General features: G+C 45.0%; 1 protein-coding gene across 2 annotated transcripts in view; it reads right to left on the reverse strand.

Moving 5' to 3' along the window:
- The window catches only part of LOC130092385 (uncharacterized), a 65,566-nt gene that overhangs the window by 2,711 nt on the left and 44,176 nt on the right, over positions 1-18,679 (reverse strand). Inside the window, exon 1 of one of the 2 annotated variants that reach the window (XM_056260236.1) lies at positions 77-457. The exons of the other annotated variant lie outside the window; for it this stretch is intronic. Coding sequence (XP_056116211.1) covers positions 77-137 — 61 coding nt within the window. The 5' untranslated portion in view covers positions 138-457. Of the gene's footprint in view, positions 1-76; positions 458-18,679 lie in introns of those variants that run through there. 2 annotated transcript variants of the gene reach the window in all.

The following is an 18,679-nucleotide window of genomic DNA, read 5'->3' on the forward strand; positions in this document are numbered from 1 at the left end:
AGAGACATTGATAATAATCAAAATATTGGTTTAAAATAATTACATTATGATATGTATTAAAAGTTTGATTATTTACCACTGGAAGAGGTTTGCATATTTACAATCCAAATTACACAGAAGAAAATTAATTTTTCCATTTTGTCTCAACAGTTGCAAATAGTTCACAGACTCGAACCACAATGCTGTTTTCATTTCCTTTATAGCTTTTCTACCTGCTGCTTTTTGCTTTTCCGGTTTTGGTTGTGATAACATTTATGGGAAATGGCATCATAAAACATGCTTTTTCCAAGTAAAGTTCTCCTAAAATGTGGTTAGCATCAGATTTGCTTAGTTAGCAAACCTGAAATGTCAAGAAATTTCCAAAGCAAAGCCGTTTAGATACAAAATCAGCTGCTGTACACATTGACAACCATCTATATTTCTCAACCCAGTTTGGTTTCAATTCCACAAAACTTTCCAAATTTCGTCACATAATTGTATCACAGTATGAATGGTATTTCCAGTTCCCTTTCGAGGGAACTCCAACTGCGTCGAATGACACTTTGGGGGAACGCCTCTCAGCGTAGCGCCTCTGAAGCATGAATGAAACTGAGCCGATCTCCGATTGGTGCAACGTCATGACGTAATGTGTGACGACACATAGGCGGAACTATAAAGGGACGCCGGCAAAACAAAACTTTCTGTTCTTCAGCAAGCGCTATCTGTGACTGTTTGTCTTATTTATTGTTGTCTGTACTGAGTGACTGAAATGGCGAGTGTGAGCTTCAGGAAGTGTGTGCATCCTTGAGGGGGCTGCTTGCGAGGATTGTGAGAAAATGACAATCCGTGTGCTGCGTTCCCGGCTGGCTATCTTCGACGAAGATGGTCAGCCTCGCGAGCCCCGTGGTGCGGGACCCGCGTCCGCTGAGGCGGCGCGGCGACGCTCTTCATGGGGTTCGCAAATGGATCTGTCCGGGGATCCCGAGGCTGCTGAGGCACCTTCTCGGGATTCATCGGGCAGTTCTGATGTCCTCGAGCCTCGCGCAGAAGCCCGCCCCCCGGCTTCTTCTGCGTGAGTCGAGGATCCGATGCTTGAGCTGTCTGCCTCCGAGGAGGTAGACGTGCTCAGCATCGAGGGCGGGGATTTCGGGGACGACTCGCCGCCCCTTGTCCCCGTGTATGAGGAGTTGGTGGAGGTTGTTTCCCGTGCAGTGGCCCATTTAAATATCAGCTGGCCATAAGATAAGCAGGAAGCGCATACTAAAAGTAAGCTGGATGAGTGCTTCCTGCAGCACAGGGAACAACCGCATCACCGGGGCTTGCCGTTTTTTCGTTCTGCTGATAGACAGGGCTTTCCTCCTTGATGCCCCGATTTCGCCTTCTGGCCTGTTCGGCGAGGTTTCAGGAGGCGAAATCAGCGGCCTTCAAGCAATATCTCCCTCGCCGCTCGGTGTCTAAGAAGTCTGCTCCCAGTGGGCAGCCGCAGCCACAGCCATCCACCAGCTCCTCCGCCTATAGACAGGCTCAAAAACAGAGCGTTTCGTCTAGAGCCCCCCCCCCTCAAGGAGCCTGGGGGCATAGACAGCGCTCTCAGGCGAAGCCTCAGCAGAAGCAGGGCGACCTGAGGGCCGTCCTGCTGGCTAAAAAGGCTTCGTCAAAGAGGTCCTAGCTGGTCTAGGATCTCTGCGGGCGGCCCCACCCCTGGTGGAACGACCGAGGTCGTCTCCTTCACGGAGCCCGCAGGAAATCGATGTTGCTCTCTCGCCGTTAAACACGCTTCGGGACACATCGGTATCCAGCGAACGCAGGCCATTCTTCACCCTAGGCCCGGCTATTTGCCTAAGGTGCCGTCCAGTGCGGCACGGCCTACGGCTCTGCAGGCTTTTCATCCTCCACCTCACGTGACGGCAGATGAAGAGAGACTTCACTTGCTCTGCCCTGTCAGAGCACTGAGTATTTACATTCAGAGGTCCTCTTCATGGCGGAAGTCGGACCAGTTGCTGGTGTGTTTCGGGTCGCCCAGGAAGGGGCTTCCCGCCTCAAAACAGACCATCAGCAACTGGATTGTCCATGCGATTTCCACGGCCTACCAGGTGCGCGGTTTGCCTTCACCTTTGGCCGTGAGGGCTCATTCCACCAGAGGCATGGCGTCCTCTAGAGCCCTTCTCGCGGGGGCCCCCATCCAGGAGGTCTGCGATGCAGCAGGATGGGCTACCCCTCATACCTTTATTAGGTTTTACAGTCTGGACATTCCGTCGACACCCGGCTCTCTTGTGCTCGCGTCCTAAGTGTGCCTGTGAGCAGCTTCACACTAGGGCAGGCAGGGTACGTTGTGGCGTAGTGGGTACTCGTTCCCCCAAAGTGTCATTCGACGCAGTTGGAGTTCCCTAAAAAAGGGAACGTCCTCGGGTTACGACTGTAACCCTTGTTCCCTGAGAAGGGAACGAGAACTGCGTCCCTTGGCCACGCCTTCCCCTGCCTGGGAGCGCTTGCCTCATCACAGAGGCTGACATTTTGTTTTGCCGGCGTCCCTTTATAGTTCCGCCTATGTGTCGTCACACATTACGTCATGACCTTGTTCCCTTCTCAGGGAACAAGGGTTACAGTCGTAACCCGAGGACGTTTTCTTCTGGATCCTCTTCTGTTGCTCCTCCTCCAGACCTTTCTGGAAAAAAAGGGCCATTTCCAGGGCGATTCCCTGGAAAGTCCGTGGGAATCGCCGTCTAACCCTAACCCTAACCCTCGACCTGCAACATTCAGTGTGAGAAAACATTGAGTTGTCAACATTTGTATACATTTACAGACACTCATTCCTCATCCTCTGTCTATGGTAGCAGCATGCATAAAGAAATTACTCAGGACAAAGCAAAAGCCAAACGGTGTGTCTGGCAAAGCGCTGGAGAAAGGCAAGAAAAGCCTTATCCGGACGGGACTGGTTTAACATGGAGAGGTGAGGTACAGTAATTATTACCAGAGCTTCTCAGTGATTTCAGTCCTGTCTGAATGTGCATCTCAGTGATCCTTACGGACAATGTCAGTAAAGATTACGGCGACTTTTAGCTTCAGAAAAATTACCTCAGGTGATACTAATCCCGTGCGAATAGACCCGCTGTAAATATTGGTGCGTTTAAGTCCTCCTGGGAAGTCGTGTTTATGACGGCATGCGCGTTCAAGTCACTTTCGTCGGAGTAAGATGGCGGGGTACTTTTTCCTAATTAATTGCACAAAAATAGAGTTTCTTAAAAATAAAGTTTCTTAAACTCTAGTTCTAGAAAATGAAGAACAAAGAAATGTGCATCAGATGTGCTTTGTTTTTTTAATGTTTTTAATTAATTTATGAAGCCACTGCAAACTTTATCATTACATATCACAGTGTTATATTATAATGCCATGATATTCTGTGCAGGCAATTAGCTTGCTTCGCTGTAAATTGAAAAGTCTAGCAATATCACTGCTAAATAGCTTTAAGTATTGTGGTATTCCGCCATGTTTCTCACTGACACAACTCATAAACACAACCCACAACTCATAAACGTCGGGGCTTAAAGAAAATTAGGGCTGCACGATTTGGGGAAAATGTCATATTGCGATTATTGAGGTCAATATTGCGATATGCGATTGCGATAAACAAATGGTTTCATGAGTCAACTTGCTTGGTTCTAAAGCAAAATGCACACACAGATAAGTGATAATTCTGAAATGTGTATTTCTCAACTAAAACTAGCAACAACAACTAAATGATTGATAACACCAATAATGATCAATAAGCCATTGATGTCTGGGTAAAAATTAATTTAATTTTAATTTAAGTGAACTTCAAACGATCCTCACATAAACCCATAATAAATGTCATATTTACCTGTGCTCTTCCTGTCTAACAGGTATAGAAATTGAATAAATTATCAAATAGTCTGCGCTGCATAAATGATAAATTATATGGACTAAAATCCTATTTAAAGCTACACAAATTCTTTGGTCAAGAGCAGTGAGTGTTTTTCTCTGTTTCCTTTGTTCTTTGATTAACTTTACTGACAGAAAGCATTATTGGATGCTGGCCCTTTAAGAGTTGCTGACAGAGACGCGGATCTCACACGCGCCTTATTCTCTCACAACTCTTTACGACGACCATCATAAGACTGCTCTTATGTTATGAAGACACTCGAAAAATGATATTTTGGCATAATTGTGTGTGTTATTGTTCGTTCACTTCAAGCGGAAAGAGAGCTGTATTCTGGCGCGCGTCTTTCAGTCAGGACATTCACAGGCAGCGCGCTCTCTTTTGACTTGTCTCGCTGAATGGTTTAAAGCATTCGCATGAATAAGAGCGGGATCATGTAACACTAGCCAAAGAATGACAAAAAATAACAGATGCTGCGTTAACAGCCCTAATTTGTTTATTTCATATAAAATCGCAGTATTTTGCGTCTTATAATCGCATAGGCTTGACATCGCGATTACGATTGCGATATGATTAATCGTGCAGCACTAAAGAAAATCCAGAGCCTCCCACTCGTATTTACGACATTGTGTTGGCGTTCATGTGCGTTTAACTCGTAAATAAGATCTTTACGAGATGACTTGAACGCACGATATGTACGTAAATGATCCGTCATTTCCTGTTTAAAAGTAGTTTTCCACGTTTTTTCCGAGTATGGAGGCGCTTGAAAAAGCATTCAGTTGTGTTCGAGACGCTGGGACGAGTCTGTGGCAAAACCTCAAGTGAGTACACGTAGTGTAACAGCGCAGCGCTTCTGGTGTACGTCACACGTAGGCTCACTATTGGCCGATGCTGGTCATGTGTGTGATGCGTGTGACGTACAGAAGCGCTGCGCTGCTACACTACGCAAACTATCTTAAAGGCCCACAGAGAAGGAAATGAATATCGAATGTCGTTATTTTTGTTTATTTTTTGCGCACAAAAAGTATTCTCGTCGCTTGATAACCTTAAAGGTGCAGTGTGTAACATTTTTGAGTATTTATTAACAGAAATGCAATATGACATCCATAACTATGTGTTCAGTGGTGTATAAAGAACTTACTTAATAAACCGTAATGTTTTTATTACCTTAGAATGAGGCATTTATATCTACATAGGCGCGGGAATCCCCTTCTATGAAGGTCGCCATATTGTGACGTCATGTTTCTACAGTAGCCGAACGCGAACACACAACGCTACAGAGCGCGCTTCGTCACTACCTTGAGAGAGAAGCCGCAGGAAGCTAGAAGAAGCTAGTCATAAACACCGTGAGTAGTGACTTTTCCCTTGTCAGTGGTGTAAATATGTAGTTGGATTGTTTCATGTAACTTAATTCTTCTCCCTCGCTGTGTTATGGCTTTGCTATGTGGGGATAAATGTGCTGGTTAAGTTCGTGAGACAGCTGATTAGTAGGCTACTCTTGTCATTGACCGTAAAACAGTTACAGGAATCACCAACCCGTCGATCTTGGAAGCATTTTAAGTCGATCGAGTTTCCAAAATCAGAGAAAAAAAGCCTATTGTGTGTAGTAAGTGGTGTCTAGGGGATGCGGAGGCGCTCGCTGTTACAATCACATCATTTCTGCCGCGCGCACCTTTGGGCTCATGCGGACGCGTCGAGTTTAAACAAGGCTTTACGCTTTAACCAGCTCAGCCACAGTAACCGCTCATATAAGCCAGCTAAACTTTTACTACCCTGTTAGAAAAAATTAGTGCTGGGCAAGTTAACGCGTTATTATCGCGTTAACGCATTTATTAATTAATGCCGACAATTTTTTTATCGCGCGTTAACGCAGAGTTTTTTTTATTATTATTTTGAAAGTCCGTTGCTCACTGGCTCTGAATACACATAGGCATACAGTCAAACCATGATCACAGGAGGGGTGGGATGTTGGTCAGCCAGCAAATAACCCACTCAAACAAGCAGTGGAGAGGCTTTGGCAGGTTCTCCTAGGTGAACAGAAAGGGAGATAGCGCTCCGCGAGTGAATGACAGGCGCTCTATGGATAGTAACCATGGCAACGGCTTCTGTGCGCTACGCAGCTGTAGCCTTTTTAACTTAAATTAAAATTATACATAACTTTACCTGATAGGCCTGCGTTTAGTTTAGCGGGGATGCTCTGCCATGTGAATTCCCTCCTGTTGATGTCCTGATAACTATTTAGATTCTGGAAACTCACAAACAGCGAGCCGAGGATCAGTCTCTCTTCCAATGATTTGTGCTGCGCGTCGTGTACAATAAGTTAGACAATTCAACTTCGGCAACGCGCGGGCGCGTGCGTGAGGCGAGCATGACCGCAACACAGTTTCACAGGAACGCACCCGTTTGTCGCTGCACCTGTGCTCGACCACTTCACCTCACTCTAGGGTGATTTATACTTCTGCGTCGGACCTAAGCCGGAGCCTCTACGCTATAGACTACGCGTTGGTTTTCATTTATATATCTGCGTCGTTGTCCGCGTTAACGCGCAATTACACATGCAGAGGGAGAGTGTGAAACCCGGCGAGCGGTTCTAGCAATCACAGCGCTTGCGGTACGCGTGCATCTCTCATTTTTGGAGAGATGCACGTCAGGGTACGCGCGCTACACAGCTACGGCGTGAGTTCGACGCAGAAGTATAAATTGGGCTTTACCTCTGTTTAATGTAATCTTATGGGAAACCATGGCATGCCATGACCAAACCTAAGCTGCTATCAGAGAAGTAACGTTGGTCGACTTATATCTGTAGTGATCATGACCCTTTGACTACATAGACTGTTTCTGCTGCTACCTGATACAAGATACCTGTTCAGAAAAAAAAAAAAAAAAGACTCATTTTAACAAGCTAGATAAAAGATAATGCCCTGGCAGTGGCAAATAGCTTTGTTTAAATATTTTATTTGATTACGTTAATGTTTAAGTTGAGATTTACAAGAAATATTTTATTGATACTGCATGTAAAGGGAATACTGCTGATATAAAAGCACCTTATTTGTTTAAAGTTTTTGCAAACCACATTTATTGCACTTTTGTAGCAGTACATTTAAATCAAAAGTGCGCAATACACTACTTTAGAATTCATTATTCAATTTTGCGCGTAACAATGCGATTAATCGCGATTAATCGCAAGAAGATCATGCGATTAATCGCGATTAAATTTTTTACTCGTTGCCCAGCACTAGAAAAAATATATAGTTGCATATTTTCATGTGGTTCTTCTCCCTCGCTGTATTATGGGTTTGCTATGTGGGGAGAATGTGCTGGTTACGTTCGTGAGACAATCAGCTGATTACTATTATTATATTATGTATTAAGACCCTTGATCCTCACCTGAAACTTTATCCATGATGTGGTTTATAATGGACTGTGGTACAGAAACTTGGTTTACGCTGGCTATTCTCTGCTGTCTCAGACTACGATGTTTGTCCCGTTTTAGCCACCGTAGCTTCTTCGAAAGGGAGGGGTGAGCGGTGGGCTGAGCCCTTAGTGTAAACTCGCAACCGAACCGCTAGATGTTGCTAAAAATCACACACTGGACCTTTAAGGTTGAGCCACTGTAGTCACTCGGACTATTTTAACGATGTCTTTAATAACTTTTCTGGGCCGGCAAGTTTCAATCCCTTAGAAGCCTATGGAGGAGTGATCCAGCTCTCAGATTTAATCAAAAATATCTTAATTTGTGTTCCGAAGATGAACGAAAGTCTTACGGGGTTGAACAACATGAGGGAGAGTAATTACTGACAGAATATTCATTTTGGGGTGAACTATCCCTTTAAGAGCGAGGGTAATGGTAACCTATAGGAACGAGCCACCCGGTTGCTCCCCGAGAACTAATGGTTCCCATAGGAACATTTTCCTGCTTGCATTCGCACCGCCAGTAGGAACTCTCAAGTGACGTAAAACGCGTTTGTTGGGTGACTTTTATTTTGACGTCGCTGAGAACGCCAGAGCCCTAAAACACAATGCTCACATTCTCCATGTTCATTAGTTTATGATCTGTCTAACAGTTCTGTCTAATACTTTATAAGATAGAACTCTTATGTAGAAAGTAGACAGTAATGAAAAGTTATTAGCGTATGGTCAATGTCCAGTGTTGCTGAGCAGAAGTACATAATCATGTTTCTCTTGGTCCCCTCAAAAGTTGCGTTGGATTTTCTCCTCAGCGTAAAGGTTAAGAGGCTCATCTATCACTGTTTTACATGTCCGTAGAGTTAGTTTCTGGAATAAATATATAGGCTATAATCTGTGTGTTTACAAAGCCTTTTTTGAAATGGCAAATCATTACTGGTACTCCTCCAAAAGAGTTCCTAGAACTAAAATCTAAAACTAAACGGTGCGGGCACCTGGACCGCCGTGGCACCTGAAACTGAATTATAAACTTTAATGAGCTTTCATGAACATTTGGAAGTGTTTATATACCTCGATGTGTGTGTATAGTTAGTGTTTGTATATAGTTACATATTTATTTACATTACCGTTTTATCTCTATATCTGTATATATATAAAAAAAAGTATTTGTATGTTTTTATTAAAGCCAGGTGTGTGTGTGTGTGCGCGCGTGTGTAGTGTTTTTATACAACTACATATTTATTCATAGTTTTATAATACCTCATAGTTTTATAATCTGTATTTATCTGTATAGGCTACAGTATGTATTTATTATCAAAGTCTACAGTTTATTAAATTTGATATAACAATAGATTGGCCCCATGTATTTAAAACTTTTTGTTTTGTTTTAATGAATTGTAAACTTTGCCTGTTTTATCCACGTTCCAAATGTCCTTTGCTTCAAAAAGGTAGCGGGCAAGAACCATAAACCGTTGTTAAAAAAAGAGGACACGGTTGTTTTGTTGAAGCTAGTGGAACGGGACATGCTGGTGGCTTGAGGTCTGCGAATAGATCATGTGTTGTTTCGTTCGATGAAGGAGGAGAGCCTGTTCTTTCCCGGCATCTTGGTGGCATCCCATGGATATTTACAGCCATATCTGCTGGATAACTCATATGCAAACCTGTGCACCTAAAACAGTAATGAATAATAATAATAAAAAGGTTAGAGGGAGATTGTTTATGACATGATTAGGATAAAATAAGATCCTGCATTGGGGATTTTTACATGTTGCAGCAGCTTTACAGACAGTGGAAAAATTTAATGTAATGCCAATAAAAATAAAAATTAGAATAAAAATGAAAAATCTATTTTAAGAATATACTAATCTCGGTCTAGTCTTCTCCCTAAGACTCATGTTCCTGACAGATATGTCTCCAGAAATACCCTTTCATAAATATCTGGCTGAATCCGACCTTTGTCTGTCTTAACAAAAGTAAGTGTTTATTTCGTCCTGACATTTTAACCCGATTTACTTGTATACTGAAAAACTTTAAGATGTGTTTCAGCACTAAATAATCTGTAGATTGATCATTACTGTGACGCATGAAAGGAAAAACACAACTTTTTCACAACAACACAAAAGAAAAAAAAAGTACAGCTTCAGTAATTCACTTACCCTGCTCGAAAACTGCTTTCCGAACCTCACCACGGAAACGATGAGGGAAGCATGTGATATTTGCCAGCTCAGTGATTGGCTGAAAGTCTTGTCATATCATGAAGTTGCTTTGTTAATTTCTTCCAGGTTTTCCCGTACTTCCTCGCTCGCACCAGGTACTTTCTGAGGGGAAATACATACACTGGAACTGCATTAAGACCCTGGTTCCTGCAGTGGAAACACACAGATTACAAGTCCAAACTACCTAGTTGCTGAGGAAAGTTCCTGCGGTGGAAACGCGTCTAAAGACAGACATGCGTCATAATCTGAAAACGTAAACAAGAGAAGTTTCATTTCTCGCGAGAGAAGCGATTCACTTCTCTCTTCTGCAGATTATTACGAGATTGAAACTGATTAAGAATTTACTCAAATTTGCACAGCAAGAAGAAAATACCCGTCCATGAAAGAGGACCACTAAAAAAAGTCTTGCTATATCAGTGCAAACAAGTTGTGAAGTTAAATACAGTTGAAGGTATAGAGAGAATTGATTTAACATTTAAACTCACATGTACTGTTGTCATTTTATAGCTTTATCTATTGATTCTAAAGCGTATTTATATTATCTTTATATATGTATTCCTTTAAACTGTGTAATAATAATTGATCAACTAAAATTGTACATCTGTGATCGATTAGTATAATAATTAAATATAATAAATCATATCTAAATCATACAAAATAATTATTCTAAATAAGCGTTAAAAGCCAGACGAATTTGTCTTTTAAAATCATTTGCTGTGTAGTGACATTTCATGTGGAGTGGAAACAGGTGGAGTGACTGTAACGGAACAGCTTCGGTGATGATATGCTGACTGTATGTATACTGGCCTAATCCTCCGGTCAGAGAAGACGCAGCAACTTCTTTCCTTTAGATACATTTATTGGTCTCGTACAACTCTACAGGGCATTGCAATATGTGTATGTGTGTGTGGTTTGTGATGCCTGCAGAAGACAACAACAGTAAAACAATATTAATACTAATAATTAAAGTTCAATGGCATCAATAGTGAAAATAACATGAATTACATCAGATATGAATAACATGTAATACTGCAAATCACCACTAGGGGTCAGTGTAGGATCATTTAACAACGCCACAGCTTCGCGCCACAGGTAGGTCACGTGACCAAGCTAAAATGGGAAAACCCTGTCGGCTACCGGCTGTAATTTGACACATTAATTAACGTCAATATAATAATGGCCTCAATGAACAAAGGCTACACAGCTAAATAAACAGTCAAATAAGGAAATAAATGTGAGGTAATTAACTAAACATGACGGCCCGTCTGTTTCATGGGGTTCAGTAACACATGCTACATATGAAGTTAACAAATAAACATATTACCCCGGTAATATTAATAACTCACGCCACCTTCAAATAAACAACATCTACTCATCACATAACTTACATCATCACCGACGTACACTGTTGTACAAAGGAATAATGAAGACCACGGACTGTCGTGGAAGGCCAACTATTAGCTACACGGGAAGTTTTTCCGAACACACTGCGCATGCGCAAACAGTCCCTTCGTCTCTACATGAAGCAGCTTGCTATGACGCAACCTCCTCACAGCAGGAAATTCACAACAGCCGCCCCCACATTCATGTATGAATGTGTAGGAGAAGTACAGGTCCCTGCTGTTGCTAAAGGTCCCTGGTGTACAAGTGATCCTCTGGCATTTTGGGGAGAGGTACTAGTTTGGTAACCGGACGAGTGTAGACTGCCCCCTTGATTTTAACATCCACTGAACGAACTGTCCCATCTCCACTGGGATGAACTTTAATGACCTTTCCTATGGGCCAAAGTGCCCTAGGAAGCTGAGAATCTACTACCATAACCACTTGGTCCGTAGTGAGGACAACAGTAGGGTTCCTCCACTTATGGCGGCGCTGAAGGTCAGGAAGGTACTGATGGGTGAATTGGCTCCAGAAACGGTCTGCCAGGATTTGGCTATGTCTCCAACGGCGGCGGCCTAGAAGATCACTGGAACCATATGCAGCCTGCGGAAGCGTTGAGTCGTGCCGCCCCATCAGCAGCAAGTTAGGCGTTATAGGATCGGGGTCAGCCAGTTCGGAAGAGGACTATCCCAAAAGCTTTGAGTTAAGTATGCCCTCTACTTCCACGAGGACAGTCGCCAGCACCTCCTCTGATACGACTTGATCCCGTAATACAACTTGGAGGGAGGCTTTTACTGACCTTACTTCCCTCTCCCACGCGCCACCGAAATGAGGTGAAAGAGGAGGATTAAATTTGAATGTTATGCTTTGGTCGGCCAACTGTTGCCTCAATGTGGGATCGAGATCTTCCAATGATTTTTTGAGCTCTCTGTCTCCCCCCCCCCGGAAGTTGGTACCTCGGTCACATAAGATCTCGTATGGCTTGCCTCGTCTTGAAATGAATCGGCGCAAGGCCAGTAAGAACGAGTCTGTGTCCATGTGTGGCAACAGATCCAGGTGGACACATCTCGAAGTAAGACATTTAAATATAATGCCCCACCGTTTCTCGTGCCTTCTTCCGATTCTCACTGTATAGGGCCCAAAACAGTCGACCCCGGTGGACCAGAACGGGGGTTTGTTGATCCGGAGCCGCGCAGCAGGCAGGTCGGCCATCATTGGTGTTACTGGTTTGCTCCGCCACAAACAGCATTCTGCACAGTGTTTCTGGTGTTTCTAAATTACCTGTCGACCACGTAAGATCCAGTAATTTCTCCGGATCTCAGCAAAGGTTCTCTCAGTACCAGCGTGGTGCAGACGGTTGTCGTAATCCTTCACCAACAGCTGTGTGATCGGATGATCCGGGCTGATGACAACGGGGTGAAGACTGCCTTCAATCAGACTCTCTGCTTTGCGTAGTCGACCACCAACCCGAATGAGGCTTAATACTTGGTCATATTCGGGGCTTAGAGCACTTAAACGGCTGCCTGAATGGACTGGTTTACCCTGTTTAAGTGCCTTTAGTTCTTCCGGGAAACTATCAGATTGTATCCTTCTTAGTAGAGTAGTCTCCATCTCAATACGGTCGACTGCAGACATAGCTGGAGCAGCCGCCCCATGAAGGAACTGATATGTAGCCTGCAGTACTTCAGTCCATGTATCGTATTTACCAGGATCAGGCTCATCACTGCTGATAGTAGACATATGGCCACAGAAGGTTTGAGCTCTCAACTCATCTGGTTCCTCTATGTGCACTGAGGGGTTCACTGGCCAATGATCTGAAGACTGATACAGGAATGAAGGCCCTTGACTCCAACAGTTTGGTTGGGACAATTCAAAGAGAGTCTTCCCGCGAGTGATATCATCAGGGGGGTTCAAGTCCGTGTTAATGTATCTCCATGACCCGGGGTTGGTCAGATCGAGTATTTCAGTAACTCTTGTACCGACAAATACTTTGTACTGGTTAGACTCTGACTGTATCCAGCTCAGTACAGTTGCTGAGTCTGACCACAGCACTACGGATTGGATGGGCAAAGTCAGTTCGGTCTGGAGCACTTTGGCCAGCTGGGCTCCAGTGAGTGCAGCACATAATTCCAGTCGCGTCGTCGTCTGTTGTCGTTTGGGTGCAACCCGCGACCTGGCCATAATGAATGACACAGTGACGCATCCCTCTGGGTCCTCCACTCGCAGGTAGGCGACAGATCCGTACGCCTTCTCTGAGGCATCACAAAAAATGTGAATCTGCCTCACTGATGAATCATTGTCAGCAGCTTCTGGAACATAACAACGGGGAAGAACTATGTTCTGCAATTGAGGGAGCTCACTTTCCCAGGCCTGCCACACTGGAAGTAACTTATCTGCAATAGGTTCGTCCCACTGTCTTTCAGTAGCCCACAAAGCCTGAATCAGGACTTTAGCCCGGGTAGTGAAGGGGATTATGTATCCGATCGGGTCGTATTGTGAAGCAAGCACCCTATATACATTTCTCATGGTGGGCTGTTTAGGCGTCACGGGCTGACATTTATAACCCAGTGTGTCTGTCAAACAATGCCAAACCAGGCCAAGAGTGGACTCCTTCGGGTCATCTCCTTCAGCAGTTAGCCAGAGCTCAGATGTTATTGATCGTGCCTCAGTTGGGAGGTGAGAGATTACCTCTGTCCTGTTGGATGCCCACTGCCTTATATCAAATCCACCTTTCGCTAGGAGGGCTCTCAGGCGGTCGAGGAGATCCTTTGCCTGCTGTGTCGTGCGAAGCGATTTCAGGCAGTTATCCACATAGAACGAGGTAATTACCGTCTCCAGCAGGTCTTCGTTGCCGCTCTGGTGATCACGAACGTGACGCTGCACAGTGTATATGGCGCAGCACGGACTGCAAACTGTGCCGAATGGCAGTACACGCCACTCATAGATATCGGGTGACCTGTCTCTATCCATGTCTCGCCAGAGGAAGCGGAGAAGTGGGCAGTCCTCAGGAAGGAGTCTGATCTGATGAAACATAGCCCGTATGTCTCCGCTGATAGCGACTGCATGTTCTCGAAACCTGAGCAGAACTCCCAATAATGACGGTCCGAGAGGAGGCCCTGGTAGTAGGTCATCATTCAGGGCACTCTCCTGGTACCGAAAGGAGCAGTTAAATACCACTCTTGCCTTTCCGTTATGATGTACTAAATGGTGTGGAATGTACCAGGATTCAGCAGAGCGACTGGCCTCCTCACTGGTGATCCGCTCAGCATATCCCGCCTCTACTAGCTTGTGTATTTCCTGATTGTAAACCGTAGCAAACTCAGGATTGGTAGATAGTCGGCGTTCTGTAGAGCGAAGGAGGGGCATCACTGCAACAGGTGATGCGCAGGGCAGAGCTACGTTTCGCTTCCGAAGGAGGGGCGTTGCGTATCTTAAGACACCGTCCACGATTACAGTGGTGCTCTTCTCCTCAAGCATGGTGAGGGCTGCTTGGTCTTGCTTGGATCGTGTCACCTCCCTCTCGCTTTTATATGGCAAAATGTCAAGCTGCCACAGGCGTTGAACATCTTTGTGTAGGTTGGAGCAAGGTGTGTCTACTGACAGGTGAAGGAAGGAACTCTCACCGGGTGGATGCTGAAGAAAGTTAGTGGGTCCTTGCACTGCCCAGCCGAGTCGGGTGCAGACTGCTACTGGTGCTCCTATCGGTCCTGCACGTACTGAGTGGATCGAAGTTATTAGATGAGGGTGGTCAGATCCAATCAGTAGCATCGGCTGCACTTTAGTGAATGTGTGTAGGGGAATTCCTTTCAGGTGGTTGTAACTTCTTGCTAGTTTGTCACCTGGACATGACTGCTCTGCCAGTTGGAGTTCGGTTGCAGTGAAGGCTTGATTGATGGAATGATAAGTGTGTGGTTGAGTGTCAGCGGACACCTCAAATGACACTGTCTTTCCCTGGAGCTGCAATACATCCTGTCTGATGGTCTTCAATTTTAGTGACTCCACTTCCCCGCTCAACCCAAGGTGTTTGACCGCAGCAGCCAGAATCACAGTACGCTCGGAGCCGTCATCCAACACTGCATGTGTTTTTAGTGTTCTCTTGCCATGACGGAGCAGCACTGGTACCATTTTTAACATGACACGCCCTGAGTGGCTGGCGTGATCCAGATACACTGCATTTGTTGGGGTACTGACAGTGAGGATGTTTAGCTGCGGGTCTTGGGCCACAACTTCGTGAAGTATTGGCAGGTGTTGTTTGTTGCACATGGAGCAGAGTTTCTTTAGGGTGCAGCTCTCTGGAGAGTGTCCACGCCCACATCTCCAACATTTCCCTTTGTCCTTTATCCAGGTGGCTTTCTCTTCAGTAGGAATTCTTTCAAACTCTGCACAGCCGTTGAGGTAATGATCCTGTGTGGTCCTACAATACGGACAATAGGGCTTAAAGCGCTCTCTCCCTTTGCTTGTGGGCGGATTTTTCTTTGAACCCAACTGGAAGTTGGTCCGTTGTCGCTGTGGAGAGGTCTGCTGCTGTTTGACTGTTGTAGAGTCACTGCTGAAGTAAACAGAGGCTGGTTTGACCCAGTGTGATTTACCTGCTTTGTTCTCTCTCTGTGTGATACGACTGGGATCAGCTGAGTTGGATTCTGCTGCACGTCGAGACACCTGGTGTACCTGAACCTTCCTATCCAGCCATTCAGCTAGGTCGGGTAAGGTGTATGTCTGGTCACTCCCGCTGCGGATGATGCCTCTTTTAATACAAAATTCAGCAAAGCTATCCCTGTAGTTGCCAGGCAGCTTTCCAAGGAGGGTGTCTACGTGGGAGCCGCACTGCAGTTCAGACTGAGCAGGACCGTCCATGCGACTTAGCATACCCACCAGAGTGTTTACAGCTGAGGAAAAATCTTCGAAAGCCTTTCCGTCGCCAGGTTTCACGGGAAGAGAGTTCAATATGTTCTTTAATTCTCCCTGTACCAACTGTCTTGGCTGCTCATATCGATGCTGCAGAGCGTCCATTGCACTGGAGTATGGTGTAGGGTCGTGTATGTATCTCTTTGCCATTTGGTAGGCGCTAGGCAGTTTGAGATGATCAAGTAATACTTGGTATTTATAATCTTCAGTCAAATGTCGGTGTGGACCAAGTAAACTATCCAGTCCCCTTTTCAGCATGATGAAATCACTCTCCATTCCAGAACTGAAGAGAGGCAGTTTCGGCTTTGGAATACCGTATGAGGCTGCAATAGCCATTTCTGTCATGGTGAGTATTGCAGGATTGTTGTAGGGAGATATGTATCCTGGTGCTGTAGGTGAGGCAGCCCTTTGAGTAAGCTGTGGGTTGTGTGCAGCTGACTGAAATCCAGACTGGTATGGCTGTGATTGAACTTCAGGGAGATATCTGGTCTGTGGGAGTGGATAGGCTGTTCCTAGATCAGTAGGTGGCTGATAAGGAGGGATAGAACGGGAGTTTGTTCTTATCCCTTGTTGTTGGAGTGATGCAGGTGGAAATCCAAGCTGTGGTCCAGGTTGAGGAGTGATCTGACGCTGGACATGTCGAGGATAAGTCTGCTGTTGTACAGTTGTGAGTAAGGGCTGAGGTATACTTTGATGCTGTGTAGGTGCAGGCTGGACTAGCTGAGGTATATACGGGGCAGGTGAATATGTCCGCAGGGCTGCTGGCTGATTTGGCAGATACACTGTTAGGGGTGTCTGTTGAGCTGGTTGGTGCAAAGACTGGACGTACTGACCTGTATGCGGGACGAGCAGAGGAGGTGAATATGTAGGCGGGGTGAAGTGTGTAGGTGCAGGCTGGACTGCAGGCAGCTGTGGAAACTCTGGCTCTGGTCCAGTTAGAGTAGCTGAATGTCGAGTGGACTCACTGAGGTCTAGTGGTTGTGCTGCTAACTGGACGGATGGCTCCGGAGATCTGGTAGCCTTAGTTGTTGAGCTGAGGTCTCCCTGTATGGGCTGTGCTGTAAGTGGGTAAGGTTCAGTGTTGTCTAAGAGCTGACAATACCCTCCATTAGCTGATTTCCAAATCATCTGGTCCATGGTGGGCGATACTCTGGGCCATATCTCTCCACTGTGGTGAATATGAGGAAGGCTCGAGCTTCGAAGAGGATATGATAAGTTGGATGAATGCTGTTGAGGGTAAGCTTTACATTTTACACTGTCCATGGCTGACTGTAGTTGTTTCATCTGCTTAGTTATGTCTCTCATGCGGGCTTCCATCCCTTCCAGCATGAGATCTTCTGACCCGGCGTGCAGAATATGGTCTAGAGGCTCTTCCTCTTGCGCTTCTATCATTTGATGTGTGGCATCACGTCTATGCAAATTGCCAGGATTATCAATGACAAAGTCACGCAGGTGCCTGGAGAGTTGGTGAGACCGTCTTGGGCGGGGCACAACTGAAGGTTGATCACCTGCTTGGTTGTTGGAAGTTGCCATAGCGCAGTTATACACACAATCCGGCTCGAAGGACCACTTGTAACGGAACAGCTTCGGTGATGATATGCTGACTGTATGTATACTGGCCTAATCCTCCGGTCAGAGAAGACGCAGCAACTTCTTTCCTTTAGATAAATTTATTGGTCTCATACAACTCTACAGGGCATTGCAATATGTGTATGTGTGTGTGGTTTGTGATGCCTGCAGAAGACAACAACAGTAAAACAATATTAATACTAATAATTAAAGTTCAATGGCATCAATAGTGAAAATAACATGAATTACATCAGATATGAATAACATGTAATACTGCAAATCACCACTAGGGGTCAGTGTAGGATCATTTAATAACGCCACAGCTTCGCGCCACAGGTAGGTCACGTGACCAAGCTAAAATGGGAAAACCCTGTCGGCTACCGGCTGTAATTTGACACATTAACGTCAATATAATAACGGCCTCAATGAACAAAGGCTACACAGCTAAATAAACAGTCAAATAAGGAAATAAATGTGAGGTAATTAACTAAACATGACTGAACAACATGTGATTTTTTTTTTTTAAATCACAGAACTGAATGACTAAAGACCTGTTGGCTTAACATCTGTGGTCCTGAAGTCATTTGAAAGACTGGTGCTGGCCTGAAGAACATCACTGGACCCCCTGCAGTTTGCATTCAGAGTAAACCAGTCTGTGGATGATGCTGTCTACATGACACTGCATTATATCCTTCAACATCTGGACAAACCAGGGACTCATGTGTGGACCTCAGTTCGGCTTTCAACACCATCATCCCAACACTCCTCTAGACTTACGAAAAATACGTTTATTCAAGTGTACTAATACAAAAGAAGCTTCTTCTGGTACCCAAACCATGTCCTTGTGTGTGTGTGTGTGTGTGTGTAAACATACTTGGTAATAAAGCTTAGTTTGATTATATAGTGCTTTACTATGTGCTACTGTCCTACGGCTAAATAACTGATGGCTGCCACAAAACAAGTGAAATGACGTGGCGTCCCATTCTCGGAAATTGTGAAATTGAAATTGTGCTCTGGATTTCACCCATTTCAAGGAGAGCAATTTTCGCGTCCGGGAAGCGATACAGTTTTTGGTTTTGCTCAACGACACCTCAGTTGTGGGACTTTACTGTGGAAAAGATCATTATTCATTCACTCTCCCCCCACCCACAGTTCCTGCCAGTACTGAGATTCAAACCTGTGACCTTTGTGGAGAGAGAGAAAGAGAGATTCAGTAGACGGATTATTAGAAGACAATGTTAATGAGTAGGCATACACCCCTACTCTTTATAAGAAGCGCAATGTTTTTTTATGTCTACAGAAAGTCATCTCATCTTCTAACATCTCA

The sequence above is a fragment of the Rhinichthys klamathensis genome, unplaced genomic scaffold, assembly GCF_029890125.1.
Source record: "Rhinichthys klamathensis goyatoka isolate OS25496 unplaced genomic scaffold, OSU_Roscu_1.1 h1tg000176l_1, whole genome shotgun sequence".
Classification (NCBI taxonomy): Eukaryota; Metazoa; Chordata; class Actinopteri; order Cypriniformes; family Leuciscidae; genus Rhinichthys; species Rhinichthys klamathensis.